At 34.8% G+C, this 27,266-nt stretch overlaps 1 protein-coding gene across 1 annotated transcript; it reads right to left on the minus strand.

The window, feature by feature from the left end:
- Nucleotides 1-26,800, minus strand: LOC127878374 (uncharacterized). The gene is made up of 8 exons (XM_052424900.1): nucleotides 26,499-26,800; nucleotides 26,081-26,327; nucleotides 24,894-25,099; nucleotides 24,350-24,456; nucleotides 22,488-22,661; nucleotides 21,003-21,134; nucleotides 19,888-20,320; nucleotides 1-400 (listed from the first exon to the last, which is right to left on the minus strand). The coding sequence occupies exons 2-8, from the start codon at nucleotides 26,264-26,266 to the stop codon at nucleotides 1-3; spliced, it is 1,638 nt and encodes a 545-aa protein (XP_052280860.1). The 5' UTR covers nucleotides 26,267-26,327; nucleotides 26,499-26,800.
- Between the last annotated feature and the right edge of the window lie 466 nt (nucleotides 26,801-27,266).

Raw genomic sequence — 27,266 nt, forward strand, 5'->3', positions numbered from 1 at the left:
CTAGCTGCACCAACTGTCGCCGCTTAACTTAGACGCCTGGTAATCAATGGCGGTGGTGAAATCATTCCATATAGCGGCGGACTTGCTACTGCTGCAAAACTGAAAGGAATTCTCGCCTTTGAGCTGACTGGAGATTGTTACAATCGTGCTGGCATTTTTGTACGTGACACTGACCATACCTGCTGGAGTGAAAGACACCGGATTGTAGTCGATATCTGGTCCGCGGGGGTTGATTCCGGCGACGACTACGAACCTCTCACCAATCCCGATACTGACCAGCCCATTTGCTGTCATGGTGCCGCATTGAAGGGCCACAAATATGCCCTCGGCCTGAAGCTTTTCATTGATGTTAAACGTGCTGCGAAGTATGTTATGTAATGTGTGTGCATCCATTGTGTACCTGAAATGCACACATGTATTATGAATTGAAGTATTTACATAACCTTATATTTAACGCAAACCTTGCGCACGTCATAGAAATAGTTAAATAATATAACATAGGAAATATTTTATTTAACTATTTCTAGTCATAACTATGGCGTGCGCACGTCATTACTATGACGTGCGCACGTCAAAGCAATGACGTGGGTACGTCATAACTATGACGTGCGCACGTTATATCTATTGTGTGTGCACGTCATAGTTATGACGTGCGCACGTCGTAGCCTTGACGTGCGCACGTCATAACTATGACGTGCGCACGTCATAGAAATAGTTAAATAAAATATTTCCTATGTCCCCTTTATGCCGCCGCATTTGTTAAAAGTATGTTAGTTTTAATGCTGAAACAAGTGTTCCATAAATATGTGTTCTTATCATTTTAGCTTGAACATATTAACAAACTTTTCGGGTAAAACAATGTATTTCAATAAATGTTTACACTTATTAATACGCAATATTTCATTTTAATAATTTGTTTTAGGACAAAATATTTGAGCACAGAAAACTCTTTCCAAATATATTTAGCCACACATTTTTTTTAAAACTTTGTTTTATAAATGGATTGCATTTTCTGTGTGCTACTCAAACATGAACAAAGCTATTGTTTATTGACACTAAACAGCAAATATAAACAATAATATTTACCAGTTGACAATATGGTGTATACTGCTTTAGCTTGATTTATACTTTGACGTTGTTATTAACGTTTTGTGGAGTCATTTAACGTCGCGTCATTTGACGTAATCGGTTTAAACATAACATACTAACGTCGTGACGCGTGTGCGTTTAATCAATATGGCAATACATATAACATGACATAAACATTAAAACTATTAAATATAATATCACTGCTTTTGAACGGAATTACCTAAGCAAGTATAGCGAGATTCTGACTGTAGTCAAACATTTGTTGTAACGATATACATAAATATTTTGCTTGTATTTTCATCCCTTTGCCAAATGTGATGTGATATCAACCAATACTAATGCACATCTTTACTGCCGGGCGCTTTGCAAGAAGGCAAGCGGTGCCGCTTGATTTTGCTGACAGTTGGGTCGGTAAACGGACGTGTCAGCGGGTACCTTGTCATATTAATGTTCAAAGAAATGGTTTTATGTTGTTAGTGATTTCATTGGATGGAAATATGCTCGTCACACAGGCAAAATACATCAATTTTATGTTAAAATCTTTACCATGCTTAACTATTAAAGGTCATAACGTTTACAAATGGGTTGTTATTATATATTTCTGTACATGTGCGGATGAATAAATCTTCGCTGAATCGCACTACATTGGCCGAGTAAAAAATTAATGGGAAACATGTTGAAAAAAACCCATATAAAACTAAGCATCCAGTCCTTAGTGCCACCTCGGAAGTAGGATTGGCTCATTAAAGGGATCTTTTCACGGTTTGGTAAATTGACAAAATTGAAAAAAGTTATTTCAGATTCGCAATTTTTTTATTTAGTTATGATATTTGTGAGGAAACAGTATTACTGAACATTTACCATAGTCCAATATAGCCATTATATGTATATTTTGACGATTTGAAAACCTAAAAATTATAAAGCGTTGCAACGCGAAACGATTGAATAATTTGGAGAGTTCTGTTGTTGTCGTTTAAATTTTCGAAACTACGAAGATTGCTTACATAAGGTATTAAATACTTTAAATGTGTATATCCGGCGGAATAGCCGAGAGGGCTAATGCGTTTTTACTTCAGACTAACTCCAGGACTCCGGGGGTCACTGGATCGAGCCCTAGTACCGGCCACTTTTTTTTCCTTTTTTAAATTTTATTCTTGATTTTTTACTGGAGCTTTTAAGATCCAATGTTTACATTTATCAATATAAAGCATTTAATGACAAACTTCAAAATATGCCAAAATCTGTGAAAAGACCACTTTAATCAATGCATCGCAAAAAAAGGAGGTGGCGCCCGTGATTAACGGCCGTGCTTTGGCTAACACGTTATTGTGACTTGTTATAGGCATTCAATAATGAGTCAACAGCCGTCAAATAAATGTTTTTGCTACCTTCATCGTTTTACGCTTCTTACTCACTTCAAATATTAAGAACATATAGTGTGCACCAACAAAAAAATACATGTAACGCTATTGTCATAAGAATAAAAGACAGGTATTGTTAAAATGCATGTTGTTTGTTTGTTTTATAAGCTATTCGCCAAAAAAAATCATCAATGGTTATGTTATAATTTCCATGTTTTAAGAAATACACTGACTTACTCCTACTAAGAGCTGGACGACACTTTCCGCTTTTATGGTATTTTTCGTTTAATGGAAGTCCCTTCTTATCGAAAATCTTGTTGAGCGGAAAGTGTCGTCCCTGATTAGCCTGTGCGGACTGCACAGGCTAATCTGGGACGAAACTTTACGCACATGCATTATGCCAAGTTTTCTCAGAACGCGACTCATATGAAAAATATCTACGGCCTTTAACCGCGAATACTGGCACGTGTGAAGAATGATTATCGCGTCTAGACCTTTATTGGCATAATACCGCTTTCTCTCACGAGACGAGCGTAACGCCATGAACAACATTCATTTGAAAGAGTTTTATGACATGGTATTTCTTTTTCCTTACAAATAAGTTAAGTGTTGACGATTCAATCATCGACACAATCATTAAATTTAATGGTGAATTTAAAAAATGTATTTAATCGTATTTTACAAAAGCACACGTGCTAATAATTCAAATCTGTACATCATACCGTCAGATGTTCACCGAGAAGGTCTTGTGTACCTGTTAATCAGTTTTATAAAACAAGTCGGCGTTACAACTCGTTACCATAAGATAAGCTCGGTGTGTGTGTGTGTGGGGGGGGGGGGGGGGGGGGGCTAGTTGCTCAAATGGTGAACTGATATGAAATTTTGAATATTTTTATTATAAATTAACTTTTAGAACTGATATGATTGCACAATAACAGGTATTAACAAATGTTACATAAGCATAAAGCTTATCATATTATTTTCATTTATGAGGTACATGTTGCTAGATTTAATAGCTGGCCGTTATTGTTTTTAGAAAATGGTCCTCCTGGGTCTGTATGTAAATATTTACAATATGAACCCATTTATGCCTAGTGGACTCTCTCATCCTTTTAAATTTGATCAATTTATTTCCAAAATTAGGAATATCTAGTATATTTATTTCTATATTTAGAATATTTCTTACAGAAATCCCTTTAACCAAACAGCGCAGACCCTGATGAAACGCCGCATCATGCGGCGTCTCATCAGGGTCTTCGCTGTTTGCCAAGGCCTTTTTTCTAGACGCAAGGCATAAATGGGTTAACGAAACAGTAAAACTGGGAAAATTTTGATGTAACCAAACAACAAAGACTGAAATACGTGATTAAACAATGATAAACAGCGACCTTTCAGGGCGAGATTTTACATGTAAAACTCCTGATTTAGTCCTTTAAGGCAAACCCATGTGAAGTTCTATATGTTTAAGGTTACAAAGACGAATGTTCATTTTAAGTTCACTAGCCGTAATTATACTTATAATTGAATGGTTAAAATTCTTAAAGCACTTTTCCATTCATAACGATAGCTTTAATATGACAACATGTTATGGTCTTCAGAGGTATACCGATGGTGATAATAATCAAAGCGCTGAAGGCACTGTTGGTGTTCGCTGTTGTAAAATGTCGTCCTTGATTAGCTTGTGCGCATTGTACAGGCTAATCAGTATGCACAGGCTAATCTTATATGACATGCATTAAGCCCCGTTTTCCTTGGAACCAGCCAATATGAAAAGATTTCAATAATTAACACTAGACTGGCCAATCTCGTCTTACAAGCTGTTAAACACTATTAGTCATATAAACCCTCTGCAGTGTACCTGTGGTTAACTATAAACAGGCAAATGTGGTGGTTATCTTTCCTAGACGCTCTATATAGCATTTGTCGTCTGCTGCAATAGGCAGTGGTTGTCTTTCCATACCGTACCTAAGGCTTCTATGCACATACTGATTTGCAAAATATGGTCTGTATTATTAGTGTGAGCTACACTCACACTAAAAACTAAATAATTTGCAAATGATCATTGTGCTGATGTGAGTCAAATATTCGTGTCAGATAACCAATGTATGTATACAGGAAAGTATAGGGTTTCCCCCCGCAAAGATCAGCTGATTCTCTGTGAAGTGCACAGATACACACAAGCCTTGAAATTCGGTCACGTCAAACGTGGCGTTTTGCCAATGTCAATATTGTAAGCTTTATAACTGCAAATAGGCAGTTTCAAAAGCATTTCAGTGTACAGTTTTGTCATTATAATTTATATTAATGTTTGACCAAGAAAGTGATGCACAATTACATGATAAACAAGACGCTTTAAAACCCCAGGTATCAAACATCAACAGACAGAACGCGCAACTGTTGTTAAAAGTCTGACGCAACAGCAGCTATTATTGCGTGTTATAATAAATAATAATCTTTGCGTGTGGATAAATCGATTAGCCATTGTTGAAATCATAGTACTTCCTAAGCGTATGTAAATATTTGAGGTGTCCATGTTTACGGGTTACGTGAAAGCATGTAGGAGATTCTATTGTTAGGGATGTCTGCGGGAGTAAGATAACGGATAAATTATAAAAAATGTTTAGTGGTCTACTGTTACATTTAATTTAATCATTATATAATTTACTCTTATCTAACTCATTTTATTTTTAATCATATATATCTTTAAATTACTTGATATACACTATTAAATCAAATGTTAAATGTTATTTTGTTCCATGTTTAAACATTTCATTGTAAACGCTACTCGGTAAAAATTAGTAGGATAGATAATCTGCATGTCGGCTTTTGTGCTTGCATAACAAAATGTTTACTGAGTGGAATAGTTTTGAAGAGCCTTTTAATTAAGTGCATACGTCGCTACCGATTGGTTGATTATATTGTGATGTATAAGTCGCCGTCTTTGTGTATACATACGACTCGACTTGTTTTCTATATCCGGCATTGAACTCATTATCTCTAAAAATGAATGTTATTCATAATAGAAAGCGTAAACTATAATGCGATCAGACAGTTGATTAAAGCACTAGTTAATCTGACCGAAATATCGTCCAAAGTGTATCCGACAACTGGTGTGAATTGTCGATGTTTAGAAGTCTGACGCAACGCTTGTAAACGAAAAACGTCTGTAAAATAAACTAGCAAAGTTTAGAAAGAAATAACACACGATCATGTCCCCGTTATCTGAAGACACTATTATTGGTATTGTTGTTTAAGAACTTAAATAAGCAACTTATAATAAAAGCGAGAATATGAAAGTAAACCGCGTTTCAATATGTTACTTGATCTTTTATTCTACAGCTAAAAATTCAAACGGGCTAGGCAGTTAAAGTAGCGACAATTTCCTACATGATTATGTTACAGTTTCGTCGGGACGTATTCATAATAAGTAAACATTTTAAGCATACATATAGACACGCATTAAAAAGTTCAAGTTTGATGAATCATTGTGCAGGTACTTTCCCATGTTTGAATTTTCGTGTTTACATTAGTAGATGTTCTATAAGTTAACGTTTGCATGTTTTATTCATTTGGTATCGTCTCGAAGTATTAAAAGACAAACACTATGAATTTGATGCTAAAACAACAGACACATTTCTTGTAAAAATTACATCAATCCGTTTACTAAACACATCCCGTATATAAATGTCTATATATGTTTGGTAAAATTTTGAGTTTAAAATTTCCAGACTTTGAAAAAAACATTTTGTGTCATAGAAGATTGAATCTTGAAACAAGATCGATTGAGCAGATCTGATCGATCATCTTGATGTTTTTTAATTGTTTTTGTCGTTTGCATGCTCACTGTATGCGTTCGCAATACTAACATATCATACTATCTTTAGATCGCGAATATGTCGATTTACGTCGAACGGCAGTTTTGAAAGATAAGCTGGTTTTTCACAGCATGTTTAAATGGCGCCAGTTTCATTATATGAAACAAAGATCTATCAAGGTCCATGACATTTGCTAGGAATTAAGAAATCGCCACAGGTCCAAACTAGGGCGTGTAACATAACAATAATCATGTTTGAGTCAAAAGTTATTGACTTGTGGTCCTTCGTATTGTTTTGGTCACCATGTTGGATTTAACATATAAACCTGTTTTCGTTGCTCCCTGAAACCTAGATATAGACACCCAAATCATCACATTTGATTGGAAAGTTACATAGTTACGATCGTTAATAAATATGACATGCTTATATAATGACTTAAAACAACTATGCTATTTTTAATATGCTTCCAGTAGGCACGTATATCATTGTATATGACATTACTTTTTTATTTTTTTTTAACGAAACAAGAAAATGGTTAAAACCTTGCTTGATTCCGCAAGATCAATATTTATATTCTAAAGTGCTTACTTGATATTAATTTTTTTTTTTAAGTTTAATACATTTTTTGTCAATCAATTTCCATAAAATTGACAGAAATAATTATAATTTGTAATTATGTTTTGAATTATTCTTGGTCCAAATTTCAACAAAATCCGCTCACAAATAAGGGAACTTAAATGTATGTAATACGTGTTGCGTTAAAAAAGTCTCCTAGTGAATATTTTCTGAAACTAATGCACATTCTGGTCCATTGTAGACTCGTTTTTGTTTATATTTATAATTTTTTTAATGATACGTCACAATGTACATTAATCATTAGATATGGACCGTGTTACATGAAGTTCTATTTGTTGTTTGTTGATACCGACATTGAATTCTTCATTGTGCACCCTTTGTTTCTTCCTACGTACAACTTATGTAGTTATTTGTGCATGACTTTGTCCGAAATACCAAGCTTGTGGCGTGCGCATTTCAGTTTCGATAAAACATCCATATTATTAAGAAACATTTACTCAATAAATGTATTCGAGTAAATTTTTATAAACAAACTAAAACAAATCATGACGTGCAGAAAATTCATTTAATATATTGCATTATTGGCGGCTTCTTTCATCAATTGTAGCCATAGCATCCCATTTTCTGTAAATGCACTTCAACGCATACTTGTAGGTTATTATTGCCCCATTTAAGTCTCCTCTCTATTAAACATATTGTTACGGAGGTAACCGTATTGCTTTTTTTCTAGTACGCTATGCTTAAAAAAGCAACAAAGTGTGTGTACTACATGCGTCCTAGTTGTAAAAGCAGTCACAGTTGCTTGAACTCGAACATTCGGTTAGATGTAGAACCCACGATTGGAAAGTATGATAACGGCACTGAATTATTGACTTGTACATGCAAAATAACATTTTGTACTATTAACACTGTATATGTTTTAGCATTGTTTCTAACCATATCTCGACCGGAAGCAAATCTAACCATACATCATGTTTGATCATTCATTAATAGAATTCATCGATTTATCATTTAAAATGTTATGTGATATTTAACAAATTTCACGAGTAAAATTGCTGCACCGTTATCATTTTAATATAGATGTTTTAGTTGATAAAACGTAGTGGATGTCCCTTTCACCCATTGGCAACACAAATACAAGTTGAGGGTTTCGTAAACGTGACTTTACAGTCAATAAAATAAACTATAAATTACAATATTATGAGCTGCGGATAAAAATACACATGCACTGCAGTATGTTTTTACTGCGTGCGCGAGTTTTACAAAGGTAATTCAACCTTATAAACACGGCCCAAAAAACTATAATATGTTCCAGGTTGCAATTTATGGAGTAAAATATTAAGCAAACTACTTAATATTTTAGTGACTCATTCGCATTAGAGTCTAGATGTAAAAAGTGGGATTTATGCATGTGTTTATGTATTTATGACTGATTAGTTTGGTGTATGATATTAAAAGCTCAAATGACCAATTACTTAAAAAAATAATTTGACGAAAAGCATTTCTATGGATAACTGAATGACCAACCAAATTGCAGGAAAAAAAAACACATGCATCCTACAGCAACACGCTGCTACTGTTTCGTCATCAAGATATATTGTCATAATCATCTCATCCGTCACCGGTTTATTATTAACATTACCAGCTGTATATGCACGATATATATTTGCAGAACACCTTCATTATGATAGCATTTATCACATGTTACAAATCGATAATTCAGGCCGCACTTTATCATGACCGTTTTTTTTAAACAAAAATCATTACGCTGCAAAATTACCAATTCTACGAAAAGGTCGTCAGCGTGATGTAAGGAATGAGTCATCCGGTTCGGAGAATTATGCCTAAGCAATTTTATACGGCGACACTTGCATCAGTGAAAACTAATGCATTATTCTTTATCGACGTAATTAAGGTGACATATTTGTACACAATTCAATTTTATTTAAATCTATATGCGTGCCCTTAGCATCACAACGGATATAATGTTAAATTGACCGTCGAGTGAAAAAAACAACTGCATACCAAATAGCAAAAATCAATGTCTTTTTTTTTAATGGAACCCTGAATACAATGGATTCATTGGCAATATCCCCTCTTTTCATACATATTGTCATTTATATATACAGGGCAATATCCCCTCCTTTCATACCTATTGCCATTTATATATACAGGGGCGATATCCCCTCCTTTCATACATATTGTCATTTATATATACAGGGGCGATATCCCCTCCTTTCATACATATTGTCATTTATAAATACAGGGGCGATATCCCCTCCTTTCATACCTATTGTCATTTATATATACAGGGGCTATATCCCCTCCCTTCATACCTATTGTCATTTATATATACAGGGGCTATATCCTCTCCTTTTATACCTATTGTCATTTATATACAGGGGCGATATCCCCTCCTTTCATACCTATTGTCATTTATATATGCAGGGGTCATATCCCGTCCTTTCATACCTATTGTCATTTATATATACAGGGGTGATATGCCCTCCTTTCATACCTATTTGTGATTTATATATGCAGGGGCGATATCCACTCCTTTCACAGTCATTATCATTTCATGCTGGTGGTCATTCTGCACCTTGGTCTGGCTGGATGAAATTGGCAATGCGTCTATGAAAATCGCTATAATGCGTGCTTACTCATTTTGAATATTTATTAAATGTATTCATTTATCAGTTTAAACGTCGTAGCATGTGTTTCAGATTAAATAAAGCAACAAGAGGATTTTTATACAAATGAACGGCGAAATCGAATAACATTGCCCACTTCAAATACATGTGTCAACGATGTCACATTATAAGGCGAAGCAATATATCACAGCCTTTGAGGACGGGCCTCAAATTCTATTTATAGATGTGTTGAAAAAATTGTCCTAGATACATCCTCGGCTGTCACATGTCACTTGCACATTGATGCTATGGAAGTTTTTCCGGCTAACATTGTCTCTACCAGCAGGGGAGCCTGGAGACAGTATGCAGACATGTGTGCCATCAATGCACCCTATAACGCAGGGAAAACCATGCATATTGTAAAAGGCATGTTGTTCCCTCCGTACGACTTCAGCTGTCATTGGAAATGTGATGAACCGATTTTTGAGGGAGCACAGCTGGCTGACAACGGAGTTTACCACTCTGGAAACAGTACCTTTATCTACACAGAAAGTGTCTCCCACGGTATGCATGAAGTTTCCTGATGCCAGGTACCTTAATGTTATCAATACCTGTTGCTTGACAGAAAGTGCGTTGGAACGCTTTGTCGATCTTTCGATATTTCCACCAATTAAATCACAAATTCTATCGATATCGACTCCGCATTTCATCGTCATTTAACTCAACATTCAAAGAATGTTGGCGATTCTTACGTGGATTACGATGCAAATAAAATTCGGCCATTTTGTTTGTTTACATGGATAAATTTTAACGAACCTTTAGATCGGGGATAAATTTATCCAGACAAAACGCTGGATAAATTTAACCAACATGATGCAACAAAACTTGCCCAAAAAATTAACCCTGGGTTAAATTTATCCGACATTTATCCCAGGGTTAAAATTTACCTAGGTTTCGAACAACTGAGTCCTGGCCGTATATAACTGTTTACTTATGTTTGGTAAAGTTTGGTAACATTTTTAGTTTAAAATTTCCAGACTTTGAAAGAGACATTTGGGGTCATGGCAGATGAGTCTTGAAACAAGATCTTGAGCCAATCTGATCTATCATATTGATGTTTTTTAAGTCGTTTGCGTTTGCCATACTTACATCATCACACTATCTTTAGATCGCGAATATGTCGATTTACGTCGAACGGCAGTTATGAAAAGAAAAGCTGTGTTTTACATACATGTCATGTTAAAATGGCACCAGTTTCATTATATGAACACAAAGATCATGATATTTGCTAGGAATTAAGAAATCGCCGCATGTCCAAACTAGGGCGTTTAACATAACAATAATCATGTTGAAGTCAAAAGTTTTTGACTTGTGGTCCTACTCCTTAGTATTATTTTGGTCGCCATGTTGGATTTCTGTGTTCCATATAAACCTGTTTTCGTTGCTCCCCGAAACCTAGGTATAGACACCCAAATCATCACATTTGATTGGCTAGTTACATAGAACTTACGATGATTTATAAATTATGGCGGCCATCTTTAAAAAAACTTTTCGTACGTCCGATTTTGATTAACTTTTGTTATAAAGTACATTCGAACAAACACGGATCAGGTAAAATATACTTTGTAGCATTTTTTGTTGGTTGATTGGGTATTTTTGATATAGTGACCCGAATAGTAATGGGTATTGGGTATTTCAATACTGAGCAAATGTCCAGCTGGGCAGATAGACAGTAATACGAGAGTTATACATATTATATGGATACATCATATATAATATATGTGCATGCATATGATATGCTTATAATATGACTTAAAAACATGTTATTTATAATATGCTTCCAGTAGGCACGTATATCATTGTATATGACATTACTTTTTGATTGTTTTTTTTACAACGAAAAAATAAAATGTTAAAAACTTGCTTGATTTCACAAGAGCAATATTTATATTCAAAAGTGCTCACTTGAATGGTCTTGCACATCCTTAAAGTCAGAAAATGTGATATCTTGGCTTTTCATATTCATCAATTATCATATAATGATCAGCCAATTTCAATCAAATTCAACACTAAACTTGATATTTGACTCTCTTCGGATGAGATGTAGTGACTCAGTACACATAACCTCATCATTATGTTACTTTACAATACGTATTATATATTTCATACGATTTGTTAAGATATTAAACGAATGAAGCGAATAAAACAGGGTCACAAATGTTAAGGCTGGTCGCTGACTAAACAAGGATGTGCAAGAATTTCTTGGAATTTGATGGAGTTCAGATAATAATACTGCACACCTTTAAACTTGTTTTATCAGGATAATAAAACGCATTCAAAAAACACGATCGGTAAGTTTCTAAGTATATGGCGTATGCACTTTGGCCGTAATGATTGCATTCAAAGGTGGTTAGCGTGTGGCTATGATAATAATTAGAAAAAACAACAACATCATTTTGAATGAAAAACAATCAAATTATAACAAAAAATCAAATTCTCTGAAAAACAATTTCGCTATAAAATATATATGACAAGGTATTCAACTAAAAATGACACGAAAACAGGCCCATCGCTTGAAATAGCCTTTACTTTATAAATTGTGCAGCGATGTTCACGAACTTGGTCTTATTACACGCAGAAAATGAATTTCCTTTCTGGAAATGTACACATATTGCAATATTTTTACAAATTCGTCGATCTGACCCGATTTAAGACTGAAATTAGTCCGAGTTCATTGAAATTGCTGCACACTTGATGAAGTAATTTACTCAGAGTAATGACTATTCAAAGCGATGAGATTTAGAGCGACATATTCCCCCTAGACTTCCTTTCAACGATAACTACCATAAAAGCAGAATCCCTGATTGGCTTGTGCGGACTGAACAGGCTATTGTGGGATGTGCCCGGATTTCACAGAGCGCCGCTTATATGAAAAGGCCGCACTCTATCATTTCCAGTTTTATTAACAAAAACCATTACAATGCAACATTACCAATGCTACGAACAGGTCATCAGCGTGATGTAAGGAATGAGTTATCCGGTTCGGATAATAATGCCTACGCAATTTCATGCAACGACTCTTGCATTAGTGAAAACTCATGCATTATTCTTTATCGACGAAATTAAGGTGATACATTTGTACAAAATTCAAGTTGATTGAAGTATATATGCGTGCTGTTAGCATCACTACAGATGTTTAATTACCGTCGAGTGAAAAAACTATACCGACTAGTCACGCTACAAATAAATATGAACATCGTTATACGTATTGAATTAATTATTTCGCAATATTTGGCTGAACAGTCTTGTTTACAGTCAGAGAAATGTCGCAAAACAGTATCAGCGTTGAATATATATATATGTATATCATCTGATGACAAGTGAGTCACTGCCGATAGTCGAACGCAGGCTGTTGCACCGAAGGCTTGTATAGTTATCATGAAGTGTGTAGATACAAGTTGCACAATGAATATGAACCTGTCCTTCTTAAACTACAGAGCTGACTTGTACATAGAGACACATTAAACTTATGGTTGAACGTGAGCTTTAATTCTAAAGACAAATCTTTTTACAGTAATTATAATGCTTATCATTTGAAAAAAAGCACTCTGAAAAAAAGCATGAAGCACTCTGTTATAAATACCAACAGGTAATATCGCATTTCCTTATTATTTAAATTCGGTTAAACGTCATACAAGCCCCCAATTGAATGTACTGCTTGTATTGAGACTAGTATTCTAAAACATTCAGTTGAGTTAATTGTTCACCGTTATTTAAATAACGTCAGATCTAAACACGCAATCATATTGCGAAGGTCGTCAGACCTACGTACAGTAAGTAAACATTCTGTTATAGCGTCAATAGCTTGTCATTATAATGACAAGTCTATATACTTTGCTCCCATTTCTTAATGCTAATACCCTATATTGGAAATGAAATAAAATACTATATGATTAATTGAATTAAGTATGAAGTGTATCTATAATCATAGAACAAGGGAAACCCCATAATGTTACCCTGCGATTTTCATGGTAATAAAAGGAAAACATTTAAAGCGCCAGTTCATAAAAAAAATATATGTACTATGCTAAAAGACAGTGAATATAAAAAAGGCATAAGTAACAGTGAAGACCTAGTAAAATGCTATCAACATATTAGCACGCGCATGTTATATCTTTGGTGATATTTTTACTTCCTTTAATAAAGTGTCGCGGTTTTATGAACACAGTTCATATGAATGCTTTATATGCGAGTTATTCTGATTGAGGTACAATTCGCCAATATATGACGTCAATTCATACGTAAATACAATTCCCTATTATTATATTGCAATCCAACTTCTTTACGTGAATGGTTCAATTCTTAATTCGTTCGGAATGAAGGAGGCAATCGTTGACTTCTGACCCAAATCACGTTGTGCGGGAAATAACCATTGCTGTGTTATGAAACGGTATAGGTGTAGCCTTTGTTTTACCAAACAAGCTATGGATAATAATTAACATGTATAACAAATCATGTCGACGACGATTTAAGAGGGCTCTTAGTTTTTAGGTATTCAATTATTCTACATCAATCATGGACGTCGCCTAATCGTGTTCTAATAATAAAGCATGTGCATGCTGTAATACTAAAATTTGATTATGTATATGAACGCACGTTTAATATAACACACAAACATTACTCCGTTCTGTTAAAATTGACCGTAACTACTAGTTAATTTTGTATGTATGATATAAACTAGATCGTATTTGGGTCCGTCCATAAAGTATGTAACGCTCCTGGTGGGGGGATTGGGTGTAAGAAAGTGTGACAGTTTGTGACATAGGGGAGTGTGGTTCAGACCATGTGTGATGTCACACATTTATTTAAAAAATATATTTCTTATTTATTTATTATTTCTTAAGTAGAATTTAAAAATAATTTTCAAAAAATTTGTAAAATATTAGAATTAGTTTTATGTCAAAATAAGACGAATTGCGTATCTTATGAATGTGTTGTTCGAATGTTTAATAGGCACCTTGGCTGGACCGGCTTATTCAATAGGCACAACCTCCACGCAGATTGAATTAGTAAATGAAGAAATAATCTATTGGATTGTTCCATTTTTTAGTTAGTAAAGGGTTGAAAGAAAATCTTAATAATAATTTCGTTTTTATTAGAGGTTAACACATGGATAAATATTCATACTTTCCACCGTAACAACCCAACAGACATAAAAGCCTGAAGCCAAAGGCTCGCGGGTTGTTATGAGTGTTGGAAATGCGAGTAAATGCCAGACCTCATGGTGTTGATAAACTTTGGTTAATTGCCTCTATTTATGAGTTCAAAGGGTTATATCATTCCCAAGCTCTCTTAGATTAAATTTGAAATATGTAGTAATTAAAAAAATATGTTCGAAAGTGTGAGTTTGTGACGTACTTTGGGGGGGGGGGGGGTCCTAGATTTTTTGACAGTTTGTGACAGAAGGGGGGGGGGGGGGAAGTTAACAATGGCCAAAAAAAAGCGTGACATACTTTATGGACGGCCCCTTTACTGTGATTTTGATTTGCCCATCCCTTAACGAGCTTAAACATTGCGGTAACACGGATAACATGTTGTTTTACACATGTGATCTGACAAAAAAAATTGATTTAAGAGAGAAAGAGGTGACTTAGTATTTTATTAACACTTTATCAATCCGTCCATTTGTCTTTAAAGGAATTGTTTGTTTAAAGAAAGTGACTTCGTAAAGAAACCCCAGTCATATTGACATTTCCTAAGACGAGACAAATATACTTGTGAAAAATTCCAACATGTTCTGAAGATTGTTTCTTAAAAAATGATCATGACATGCGTTTTGACGACAGGAACTGTAATAGCACTGATTGTACTTTATTGATAGTCAAATAACAGGGTGAATTGATAGAATACAAATGAATCACTCAAGAAGGGAAAACTTTGTTTTAACACGCATGGGGGAACTTTACTCTCAGCATTCGATATAAAGGATATTTGTTAGATTCGGTGGATTATCGATTTTAATTTACGAGTATTTATTTTTTCTATGATCACGAGTGAATTAAAATCGATATCCACCGAATCCAACAATTTTTTTTATTTCATTCTTTTTTTCACAGTTTATATACATTGTTAAAGAGTTTAACTAACGAATTTTGCTGGAATAATGACGTCATTTCGTCAAACAAATGACGTCATTTCTCAGTAAACAGTGAAAATTATCGATAATTTTCACTGTTAATTTTCACTGTTTGAAAGAGTGAAATTATCAGTTTTAACTCTATAAACCACCGGAAAGCATAAAATAAAACCCTGTCACTCTCATTACATTACATTTATTTACCGATTGTTACAGTATCTGTGCATTGTACACCTACTCGAACACAGTTGCTAAAACAGTATTTTCAGTAAGTGTTTTACTAGTCAGCAGAATGGCCATATCAAGAGTTAACAATAGCTTTGAAGTTCATTAAGTGCAACTATTTGTAGGCATATCGGTATAAAACACGGACGGGTTTATAAATATCAGAGTGTAAAACGTTGGCTCACGTGAATATGACAATTTAGATAAGACACTCAATACCAACTAGGTTAAAGGTTAGATATGCAGCGACAAAGTTCGGTCGTAAGTATAACATGACGATGCATTTTCTTTATTGCTAGTTATCAATAAACGGGCGCGGCGTTCGTTCGTTTATATCAAAATTGTACGAAACTGGTGATATTGCTATATCGGTGTTTGTAGTTTCTGGTATCTAAGATTGTCGCCATTGTGCTCTTTATTTTAAATATCATTTTATAGTCAATACGGATACGCGTAAACACTTTTAAATCAAAGCGCTGAAGGCACTGAAGTTGTTCGCTATTGCATAATCTTAGACGCAACTCAGTTTTCAAAATTATGTTATAGCTTTTTATATCGCAAGTTTGAAATGAACACAACCCATTGAAATAAAGAGTTAGTCTTAATGCACAGGTTGAGATGTGTGTGCACAGTTTTCCCTCTTATGTTATAGAGATAGCTTAGACAAAATAACAACAATGTGTCTCTTTTTTCGCAATTGGTTGCTGCACTGGCCACCATCTTTAGAATTTTGGTTCCCTTGCTAAAGAATAACAAGCCTAGAATCATGTACATGTTGTGTTATGTATATCTAAAACTTTATCTGTTTTCTTTAAATTATTGAGCAACAATTTTGCCGACAAGGCAGACTTTTAATGCATCATGTCTTGTTGTGGGGCCTAATTGATCCACAGTCGCAAATTTGTATTATATGTTTAATTTGATTGAGTTGTTCAAGCTTTGAAAAAGCTAGTTGCCCTAATTTTTAGCCCAACTATAACCAACTTTTGAAATTGAGTTTCCTGGGCTTAAATCTACTGGCCCCAGGCTAACAGGAAACCAGTAAACCTAAAAGTTATTCATGATGTAAGATCTGACAGTGTATTGGACTCATTCAATTTACGAGACATTAAAGGGACCTTTTCACGTTTTGGTAAATTGACGATTTAATAATTTGGAGAGTTCTGTTGTTGTCGTTATATGTTTTCATATTACGAGGATTGCATATATAAAGTGTATAATACATCTCTCATTGTATGAGCACGGATGCTCGAGTGGTCCTAACGATAGACTTTTATTCCAGGGGTCAGTGGTTACGATAGACTTGTATTCCAGGGGTCAGTGGTTCGAGCCCAGTTGAGGGTAACTTTCTTTGTTTCTTTAATAATTTTATTCTTGTTTTTTTAATTGAGATTTTAAGATCCAATTTAACATTTATCAATATTAAGCATTTAATGACAAACTGTGAAAAAGTCCCTTTTAGATGTTAACTAAAAATGCAACAAGGTAAAAATTTAGAACTCACTGGTTGTGTATTTGATTTAAAAGTGATTTTGTTTATTTGCATTGTCAGCGAGGTTACTTTGAAGTTATTATCACTTTTATCTTCTTTTTTCAAATCATTAATAGAAAAGATAATTTAAGCTTCATTTTGGGAATACATGGCTAAATGCATATGCATTAATTGTCATCCCAGTATCAGAGACTCTCTTTAAACGAACAACTTCATAAAATCAGTGTCGTCCTTGATTAGCTTGTGCGCATTGCACAGGCTAATCAGTGTTCACAGACTAATCTGGGTCACCACTTATTTGACATGCATTAAGCCTAGCGATCGGGAGGTCACGGGTTCGATCCCCACTGCAGGAGCGTTCTTTAGATTTCCCCCATAGACACCAAATACTGGTTCTAGTCCCAGGAAACGGACTCGAGAGCGTTTCTAATAAGCCTTAGGCTTTTTATGCAATCGAGCTAAAATAAATAGGTTTAAACTAAGCCCCGTTTCCCTGATAGCAGCCAATATGTACAGATTTCAATGACAAACTGGCCAATGTCATCGCACAAGCTGTTAAACACTATTGATTACATACACACACTCACTGTCTGCAATGAACCAGTGGTGAAGTATAAACAGGCAGATGCGGTGGTTATCGTTCTTAGCGTAGTTAAGAGCAGACCGATTTGCAACGCATACCACTAACCTTAGTTGTCCGCAAGTGAACAACTAAAACGGATTTTCCATCCGATATATAGTAAGTTGTCTGAACACGGCGATCCATGAAGAAATTTTTTCAGTCTTACAGCCTCCGTGAAAGAAATTAATATTATTGCAATCGCAAAGCAAGATTCTATATGTATCGTTTAATTAATTAAACGTAATTGCATTACATATTAAATGCAGGTATTTTTGGCTTAAAAACAACATGCATTCAACAAAAATCATAAATCGATATATTGTGAATGTATTGTTTTAGAAAACCGTCACAAGTCCGCAAGGTAAATCACGAACCTCTTCTGTGTTTCAATTTAACGACGAAGTGCAATTTGATTTTGTCCATATTTATGATCATATATTAAACAATTCATATGTTATCACACATGTGACAAATAGGATCGTCTTTGTCATAGTTTTAGTGTGAACAAATCATCCGATCTTATCTTAAACTAGGATTTCACCAAGAATTAAATGAAATCAACAAATTCACAGACTGTTCAAGTAATAGTATTGCATGAATTTCTGAACGAAATCAACACATTCAAAAACTGAAAACTGAAAAATAAAGTATAGATTTTTTTTCCAAACAACTATGTAGAAATACCAGACCATTTAAATGTTTTGATCAGTGTGACCAAATATCCGACATACTGAAGTTAAAAACAAAAGCTCACTCAGGGTTTGTGGCGCGAATGCATACAATAAATTATTGTAGAAAGTCACATAAAAAATAACAATTATTACGAACGAATATGAATGCTTTTCTGTTGTGGAGTTTTCTTAAGTAAGTTTTACTTAGGAAGTCAATTAAAAACTACGGCAACAAATGCTTATAGTGCCAGAATCTATAATACATTATGTTAAACCCCGGACGTCTAAGTAAAAATGGCACGATGGCTGCCGAAATATTTAGCGTGATTTGATAGGTACTCATTATATTAAGAGGGCCTACGTCGTAATCAACCCTGTAAAATTTGAATTATCAACATGTGGATTTATACTCCGGTCATCGTGCACTTATATGCGCACCTATTTGTATTATCATTAACTCAATAAATCAGTAAACACGTTGTTGCTTGTTCCGTATTTCAATATAAAAAAATCACAAAAATAAAATTGCATGTCGTTTATTTCACGTCAATAACAATAAATAGTTCAAAACATTACAACAACACAATATAATATTATAAAATAAATTGAACGATATATTATATTTTTTAATAAATAGTATCAACAGCGATATTTATCACTTGCATACATGTACATATGGTACACGTGTATCACAAATAACAGCACAGCTAATACTTCTACCGTTAAACCTGAGGAACATACAAATCATATTGACTGACTATTGGGGTTATTTACCCTCGGGACTTCGGTTAAAAACCATTGCCCGAGCACACTGCTTAACATAGAACTCTGCATAAAAAGCCGAAAACGGCCATAAAATGGACAGCCCGATTTTACTGGGCTGTACCATTGGTATAAATATAAAACTTTGCAGTGTTGGTGCGGTGCCTTAATAAAAATCTATTGGTTTAAAAATATATAACCTTTATATGAAGCGTTAAAAAGACGCAGTGCTATACAGTGAATAGGCCTAACGCGGTTAAAAAGCGGCGTTTTAATTGGTTGATGCGCTTATATAACGATGGCGCTGATTGGCCGAAATTTCTTATTAAGGATTGCCAGTAGGTCAATCCGTTTTAAAATAGATTTTCCCACGGCTGACTTTGTACTTTTAAGAAAAAGTAAACAATGATGGTTGATATGCAAAAATATAAATGAAAGAACAAGAATGAGTTAATCCAAAAGAACTTGGATTTGTTCAATAGTATTTGATTACTATGTTTTTTGTTACATTACTGTGCTTATTATTAAATCATATTGAGCACACACGGATCTATTAATATGATGGAAACCTCCTTGACATAGCCCTTTAAACAGGTCACGGTACGTTGACTCCGTGTTGACCTGTAGCCAGCGATTTAAAACATTATAAATAAAATCTTTCTGCGAGATCTTTTCAGGAGTTCTGCTCCGGTCACTGTGAAGATTATAAATATCGGAGTCTTGGACACCGATGGCCCAAAACAGTTGTAATGGATCGTGACACACTTCGCTGGCGATGAAGCTAATAATTTCCGAATTATTTCCGATTTTGCTGTTTGGTTTTTCTAGTATTGGTACGCAGTCTGAGCAAAAATTTACTGGGGATGTTGTGCAGTGACACACCCAATTGGAGGTCGTCCGATTAAAACTTTTCAAGGCGCCAGCCAAGAGAGATAATTGATCTGCAACGAAAAATATAAATATACTATTAGCGACGGTGGGCTGCATTATTATATCATTTTCGTGATGTAGGGCATCTCACTTACAAAAGTCGACTTTGGGAAAGAGTTCACATACTGATCCCTTCACCTTATGTTGCCAGTTTTTACTCTTCTTTCCTCAAACTAATTTTCGATAACTGTGCAACGAATATTTAAAATGCATATGGACGATTCTGGTGAATTGGAGTACTCTCAAATCAAAGTCGCTGATTTGTCTACAGATAAAGAAGATACAAATCGTGTTTTAACTACCAAAATAAAGAACGCAAGCATAAATTCCGCCTTTAGAAAACATAATTTTCTTTTCATTCTTAAAGGGACATTTTCACGTTTTGGTAAATTGAAAAAATAAAAAAAATGTTTCAGATTCGCAAACTTTCGTGTTAGTTATGATATTTGTGAGGAAACAGTTATACTGAACATTTACCATGCTCTAAAATATCTATTATATGCAACATATTGCAGCATCAATATATATTTGGCCTGTCAACAACTCACTGTCGATGGCGCGCTTTCACTGTATACATCCAACGCATACGAAAACAGTGTTTTGGTCATAACGTTGACTTTGTTAATAGTTATTATTGTAAACGCGGCTCCGAATCTCAAATCAAATAAAGTAAGAAATAGTTTGGCTAATTACCGGGTGGTAATGATACGGGATTGGCCAACTCTCCCCTGACCAATTTTTGTTCTCGACCCTTGCCCCCGCCGTCCATTTCTACTTCACTGGTAGATAGCGAAGAATATTCTGCAGATATGGTGCTGAGAGTTTCTGGAACAATATAAAGAATTGTGAAAAACGGTATTATTGTTGTAATTACATTTTTATGCATTTAATTACGATTGCGCTTAAGGTGCATTTGCTATCAGACTGGTGCTTTACTTTCGATAGAAACCGCTTTTGTAAAGTCATAATGTCAGAAACAATTAAAAGAATAAAATGTTACTAAACTGGGATGAAGTGTAAATAATCGAATACATGCATTCATTGAAGTTTGTTGTCTATCTGCTGTAAGATCTGGGCTGTTGTTTGTGTAATATTATAGAACTCGTGCTTTTCTGCACATGACATTATTAAATATGGCTATTAACCTGAGTGTTTAGTAGGATCGCTAGGTATACCGGTATACAAAGAGTGCAATCAAGTAGACATTAGATTCGAAATTACCAATAAACGCGTCAGAAGTTTCTTTCTTATATACCTAATGATAAAATATGACATTTCTGCAGTGAAATAACAGCAGTGAAAATAAACAAATTGTTATTTTAAAATTTCACTGGTGAAAATAACAAATCGGAACTACTTTTTCTATTTTTAGATTTATCATATTTACTTCAAGATTTATATAAAAAAAATTATGATCACGAGTGAATTAAAAACGATATTCCATCGAATCCGATATTCCATCGAATTTCTTTTATGCTTTTTTCACCGTTTATTTACATTGTAAAAGAGTTTAACCGGAGAATTTCGCTGGTATAATGACGTCATTGTGTGTATTGCAATGTATTGAGGCACGCAACGGGAGAAACGGTAACTTTTCAGCTGTTATTATCTTCTGGAAAAGGGGGCATAAAACAAACAGAAAATGCCCGGGGGGGGGGGGGGGGGGGGTAACTTCCCAAATTTTAGGGTAAGGGTGATCCGCTGAGACTTCCGAAATGTGACCCATTTTTATACCGGAACTATGATAAAATAGACCCAATTTGATACAAGATTTTTGAAAAAGTATACCTATTTGTAAACGATACCATTGAGAAAGTGGACCCATTTCAATACAAGAAGTTTGATAAACTCGACCCATTTAAATACTAGAATTTGATAAAGTGGACACATTTCATACTATAATTTTAATCTCTTTCATATCAATGCAGTATACTTATGGAATTTGCTATTAATCATCAATACAAAATGTTTCCTCGATCACTCGTGAATTAAAATATATTATCATACATACAACGTAATCGTCTACGGTGTGTTTGAATGTCAGGTAAGACTGGACGGTTTTGACACGTGTTATTATAACAACACATTAATGGCCACTTGCATTAGTAATTTTTAGTCTTCAGTCGAGGAGTTGGCTTGTGAGAACGGTATCCTTCTTGATTTAACAAATACACATACCCATTGACGTCGACTTCCGCGGACAGTATCTGTGACACGCAAATGCCCCGGAAATGGCAGCAATAACGAACACGGCGATCACTGCGAGGACAATGATCAGGACATGGAGAGCCATCGGAAGTGATGCAAACCCGCCGACGCTCTCATTCCCCTGATGCGGTGATCCGACGAGAACTGATTTCGGACAAAGATAACAAGGAGGCTTATATTGGAACTGTCAAATAGGATTATGTCATGACAAGCTATAATTTCACATGGAACTCGTTACTGATCTTATTCCGGTAAGTGAGAAAATTATTGCAACTGTTTGGTAGAATCGATAGACGCGAATTTGAAAATAATACCATTAATCTAACGGAATTTCCAATAGTAATTATGGTCAAATAATGGTCAAATCTCTTGATAATTCAATACATTTAAAATAATAATCCGATGACAGAAGAAGTTAATTACTGATATATTCATTATTAATTAACTTAACCCAACTTTATGTCGACTTAACCAAACATTATGTTAACCCAAGATAATGTTACTTTGATTTTTAAAAATATCCACTAAACCCAACATATTGTTACCTTTCCCCAACATAATGTTTACTTAACTCAACATAATGTCTACTTAATGTCCACGTAACCAAACATCGTGTTACCTTAACCTAACATAATGTTAACTTTTCCCGTACACAATGTCAGCTAAATCCAATATGATGTTACTTAACCCAACATAGTGTTAGGTTGACTCAACATAGTCACAGCCAAAGGTGGTTAGCGTGTGCCTATGATATTAATTAGTAAAATAATCATTTTGAATGATAAATTATCATATTATAACGAAAAATAAACTTTTCTGAAAAAAAAATCACTATCAAATATATTTATAACAAGGTATCGAACTCAAAATCAGCCGAAAACGGGGTGCATCGCTTTGAACAGCCATTAATTCATCAATTTTGCAGCGATTTTTATGAACCCGGTCTTATTCAACGCAGAAATGAATTTCCTTTCTGGAAATGTATATATCTTGTTATATTTCTACACATGCTGGGTCAAAGTTTAAGAAATAACACGATACACAATTCGCTTGACCCACTTGACAATGGTCAGACCGTATTCATGAATGAAATCTCCAGTTGTAAAGACACACCTTCGCATTGGACCAATGAAATCACTCGTGTGTTTAAAATGTCAGTTAGTTGAAATGTATGTAAACAAAGGTTTCAAACGGCGCTGGACAGTTAGTTTTGATGCATAATGCAACGGCAAGCACGGTAAGAATGTTTTTTTTCATACGTTTTATTGAATTATGGTATCTAGGTCCGTGAACTTTGCAGGGAAAATGCCTTTTACTCCGTGAAGATTTCAGTCATGAATACGGTCTAATCGATGTTAACTGGGTCACGCGTGTTGTGTATCGTGTTATTTCTTAAAAGTTGACCCAGTATTTGTAAAAAATATTGCAAGACATATACATTTCCAGATAGGAAATTCATTTCTGCGTTGAATAAGGCCAATATCGTGAAAATCGCTGCAAATTTGATGAATTAATGGCTGTTCAAAGCGATGCACCCCGTTTTCGGATGATTTCGAGTTAGATACCTTGTTATATATATATATATATATATATATATATATATATATATATATATATATATATATATATATATATATATATATATATATTATATTTGATAGTGAATTGTTTTTTCAGAAAAGTTGATTTTACGTTATAATATGATAATTTATCATTCAAAATGATGTTTTCACTAATTAATATCATAGCCACACGCTAACCACCTTTGATCACAACTAAACGAACATATCAGTTTCTCTTATCAAAAGGCAGTTTAGGCGTTCTATATCTACCTTGTGTGTTTGCAGGATTGGCCACAGGAGTGGTTGTTTCAGAGAAGCTTTTTACAGGTGTCTTTTTTGTGCACGGGAAATCTGAATTCCCGTATTTGTTCTCATACCTTGCATGTACATAATATTAATATTCATATAATTTATATTTTCATCTAAATACAAAGGATTTAGGTCACAAAAAAGGTAAATACTTCAGTTTCCTTGAATAGAAGTTACGTCTTAATTGGCAATTATTTTGGGACAAAGTTGCCTTACAACGAAATCATCGGAGGAGTCCAAATAGAGATTTTCGATGATGTTTAAAGGCTTTAAAATGAGGCACAGTGATTAAACACTCATAACAATTTTGACATACATTTTCGTATTATTTTGAGGCACGGTGGTTTCAGTAACCTTACCATTGTTCATTTGGTTTTTATTATGTAGACCTATAACAAGTTTAATGATTTGTTTGTGTAAATATGGAATAGTAATTATACAACTAGAAATTGATGGTTAACAGTGAGTATAGTTAACAGAACAAGCACACTAAAGTTTCCCCTACCCCGGTAGACAGTCCCCACACTCCAAGTTGCTCTGGCTCGAGCATGCCTTCTTCCTGTACCGGTTCACCGAGGCACAGTCGGCTGAACACTTGGTACAGTACGGTAGAAGAAACTCTAACGTGGGAATGTAGACGTAGTGGTCCTTGGGGCATTCCTGACACGGGAAGCACTCTTCATCGCCGTAAGGCCCCGTCTTAAGCTCAATCTAGAGTATATATGAATAACACGCTGTTCGTTACAAGTGTTATTAATCATTAGTTGTCTTTGCTATGGCATTGAATAGAAAACTGCCAAAAAAATACTAGTTCAATAGGATAATGTCTTTATGTGTCAAACTATTGACCCGATCCGTGGCATAACGACATCATATCTTTTCAAGACATATCTCTAACAGTAGCGTCACGGTCGCTGTAACATTACCATTACACAATTAAATAATTGTACGCATACCACTTTCCGCACATGAAACAAACAATGTATGTGGCGTTCAATAAGAGTGCCGTTAACACACCACAACCTTTCCTATCAAAACTTACGGTACCGTCATATACGATAAATCATTTAATGTAATTCACGCTACACATATCATAGCACAGCATGGCACTTTACAGCACTGCTCAACATATATAATATCATAACATATCATATCATATATCATATCATATAGCATAAAATACATTTCATGCAATAAATTAAACTACATATAATGCCATTTTATTACGTTCCTACTGCACAAAACAAACTACATGATTCAATGTCAAATAATTACATAACACAGTATACCCAATGCGGCATATCATACCATATACGCCACTTTATATATATCATATATACATATCACCAAACATTATCATAATTAATATGTTTTCATAAAATAGCACGGACCCTACTTTACGTATATCATAGTTACATACCACACATCTTTACCTACAACAAAACCAAAGCAGTAAGGTTCGACACCCACAAGCACACTTATACACGTACACAGATGGACAAACACACACACAAAGACGCACGAACGAACGAACAAGCAACTGGAAAGTAAAATATAACAATCCTTAAAATCCATATTGACAACATCCTGTACACGCTTGCCTCACTAAATCAATACTTTATGACTTTTAAATTTCATTATTTAAAATAATTAAAAAACGAATAAGTATTTACAAACCTAAGTTACTTTTACCTCAATATTTAAGTTCCTTGCCGTACCAGCGGAGCATGTCCGACATGGGGAACATTTGTGTTTACTTGTATTCCAGTAAGTATTTTCCCGAGCACTACATCGTGGTATAGAATTACTACTTACATCAAATGCATCAAATGGTAGTATATAAATAGTTATTAATACTATCTTATATGATAATTCCATTGCATATACGTGAACCAATGTATGTATTTATTGTTGATGTTATTCAACGGGAGGCGGAAAACTACAACGGGCGAGGCATGGTCAGGGGTGATAACCCCCAAAAAAAGGTTAGTGTAAGGGTTAGGATTAGGGGTCGGGTTAGGGTTGGGTTTAGGCTAACCAAAACCCTAACCCGACCCCTAACACTAACCCAAACCCTAACCCTCTAACCCCCCCTTGCGCAATACCATACCATGCCTCGCCCGTTGTAGTTTTCCGTCTCCCTTATCCAACACATAAACACGTGCAGCGCGAGTAACGTACAGCTTCAAACTAATCTTGAAAGCAGACGGCACTTATTTTATTGCACTCTGTGACGTAGAAATCCGTGTTCTAGGATTGGCGGGTACCCAATCTAGTATGTTTTATGATATTCTCGAAGTGAGTGTAATACATTAACATCTTTTTTAACGTTTAACCTTTCCTCATATTTTAAACAATATACTATCTATAATTCGAAACAAAACAACTACAGGTAATAATGTTTACTACATTGCTGAGTTTACGGTATACTTGGTTTAACATTAGGGTTGAAATTTAAACCCAATGGTAAATATTTCGCATATCGTTCAGCTGGTTGATACAAGCCGTGCGTGGGAACCCGGGCGTGGGAACTTTAAGTGCATTACTTTATGAAGCGTTATTGAAGGAGAAATGCCGTTTTTTTTTAAGCCCCTAAAGCACTCTATTTATGGAATTTTGAAATATAAAAACGATTACAAGAAAGTCGCGAATTTTCAGACATTCAGATTAACTCACAATTTTCATTCAAATCGGAAGTGACGTAAATTTCACACGGTAATGCTCTCACTTACACAACCGGCATTTAAGGGATTCGAATGTGATATTTCTCGCAACTTCGAGAAAAAACACAGCACGCATCACTTGCCAAAGGCTGAGCTTAGTTTTCAGTTAATGGATGCCCTGCTGGTCACTTTTCTTCTGTTGGTGTTTTGTTTTT

Source organism: Dreissena polymorpha, chromosome 4 (genome assembly GCF_020536995.1).
Source record: "Dreissena polymorpha isolate Duluth1 chromosome 4, UMN_Dpol_1.0, whole genome shotgun sequence".
Taxonomy (NCBI): domain Eukaryota; kingdom Metazoa; phylum Mollusca; class Bivalvia; order Myida; family Dreissenidae; genus Dreissena; species Dreissena polymorpha.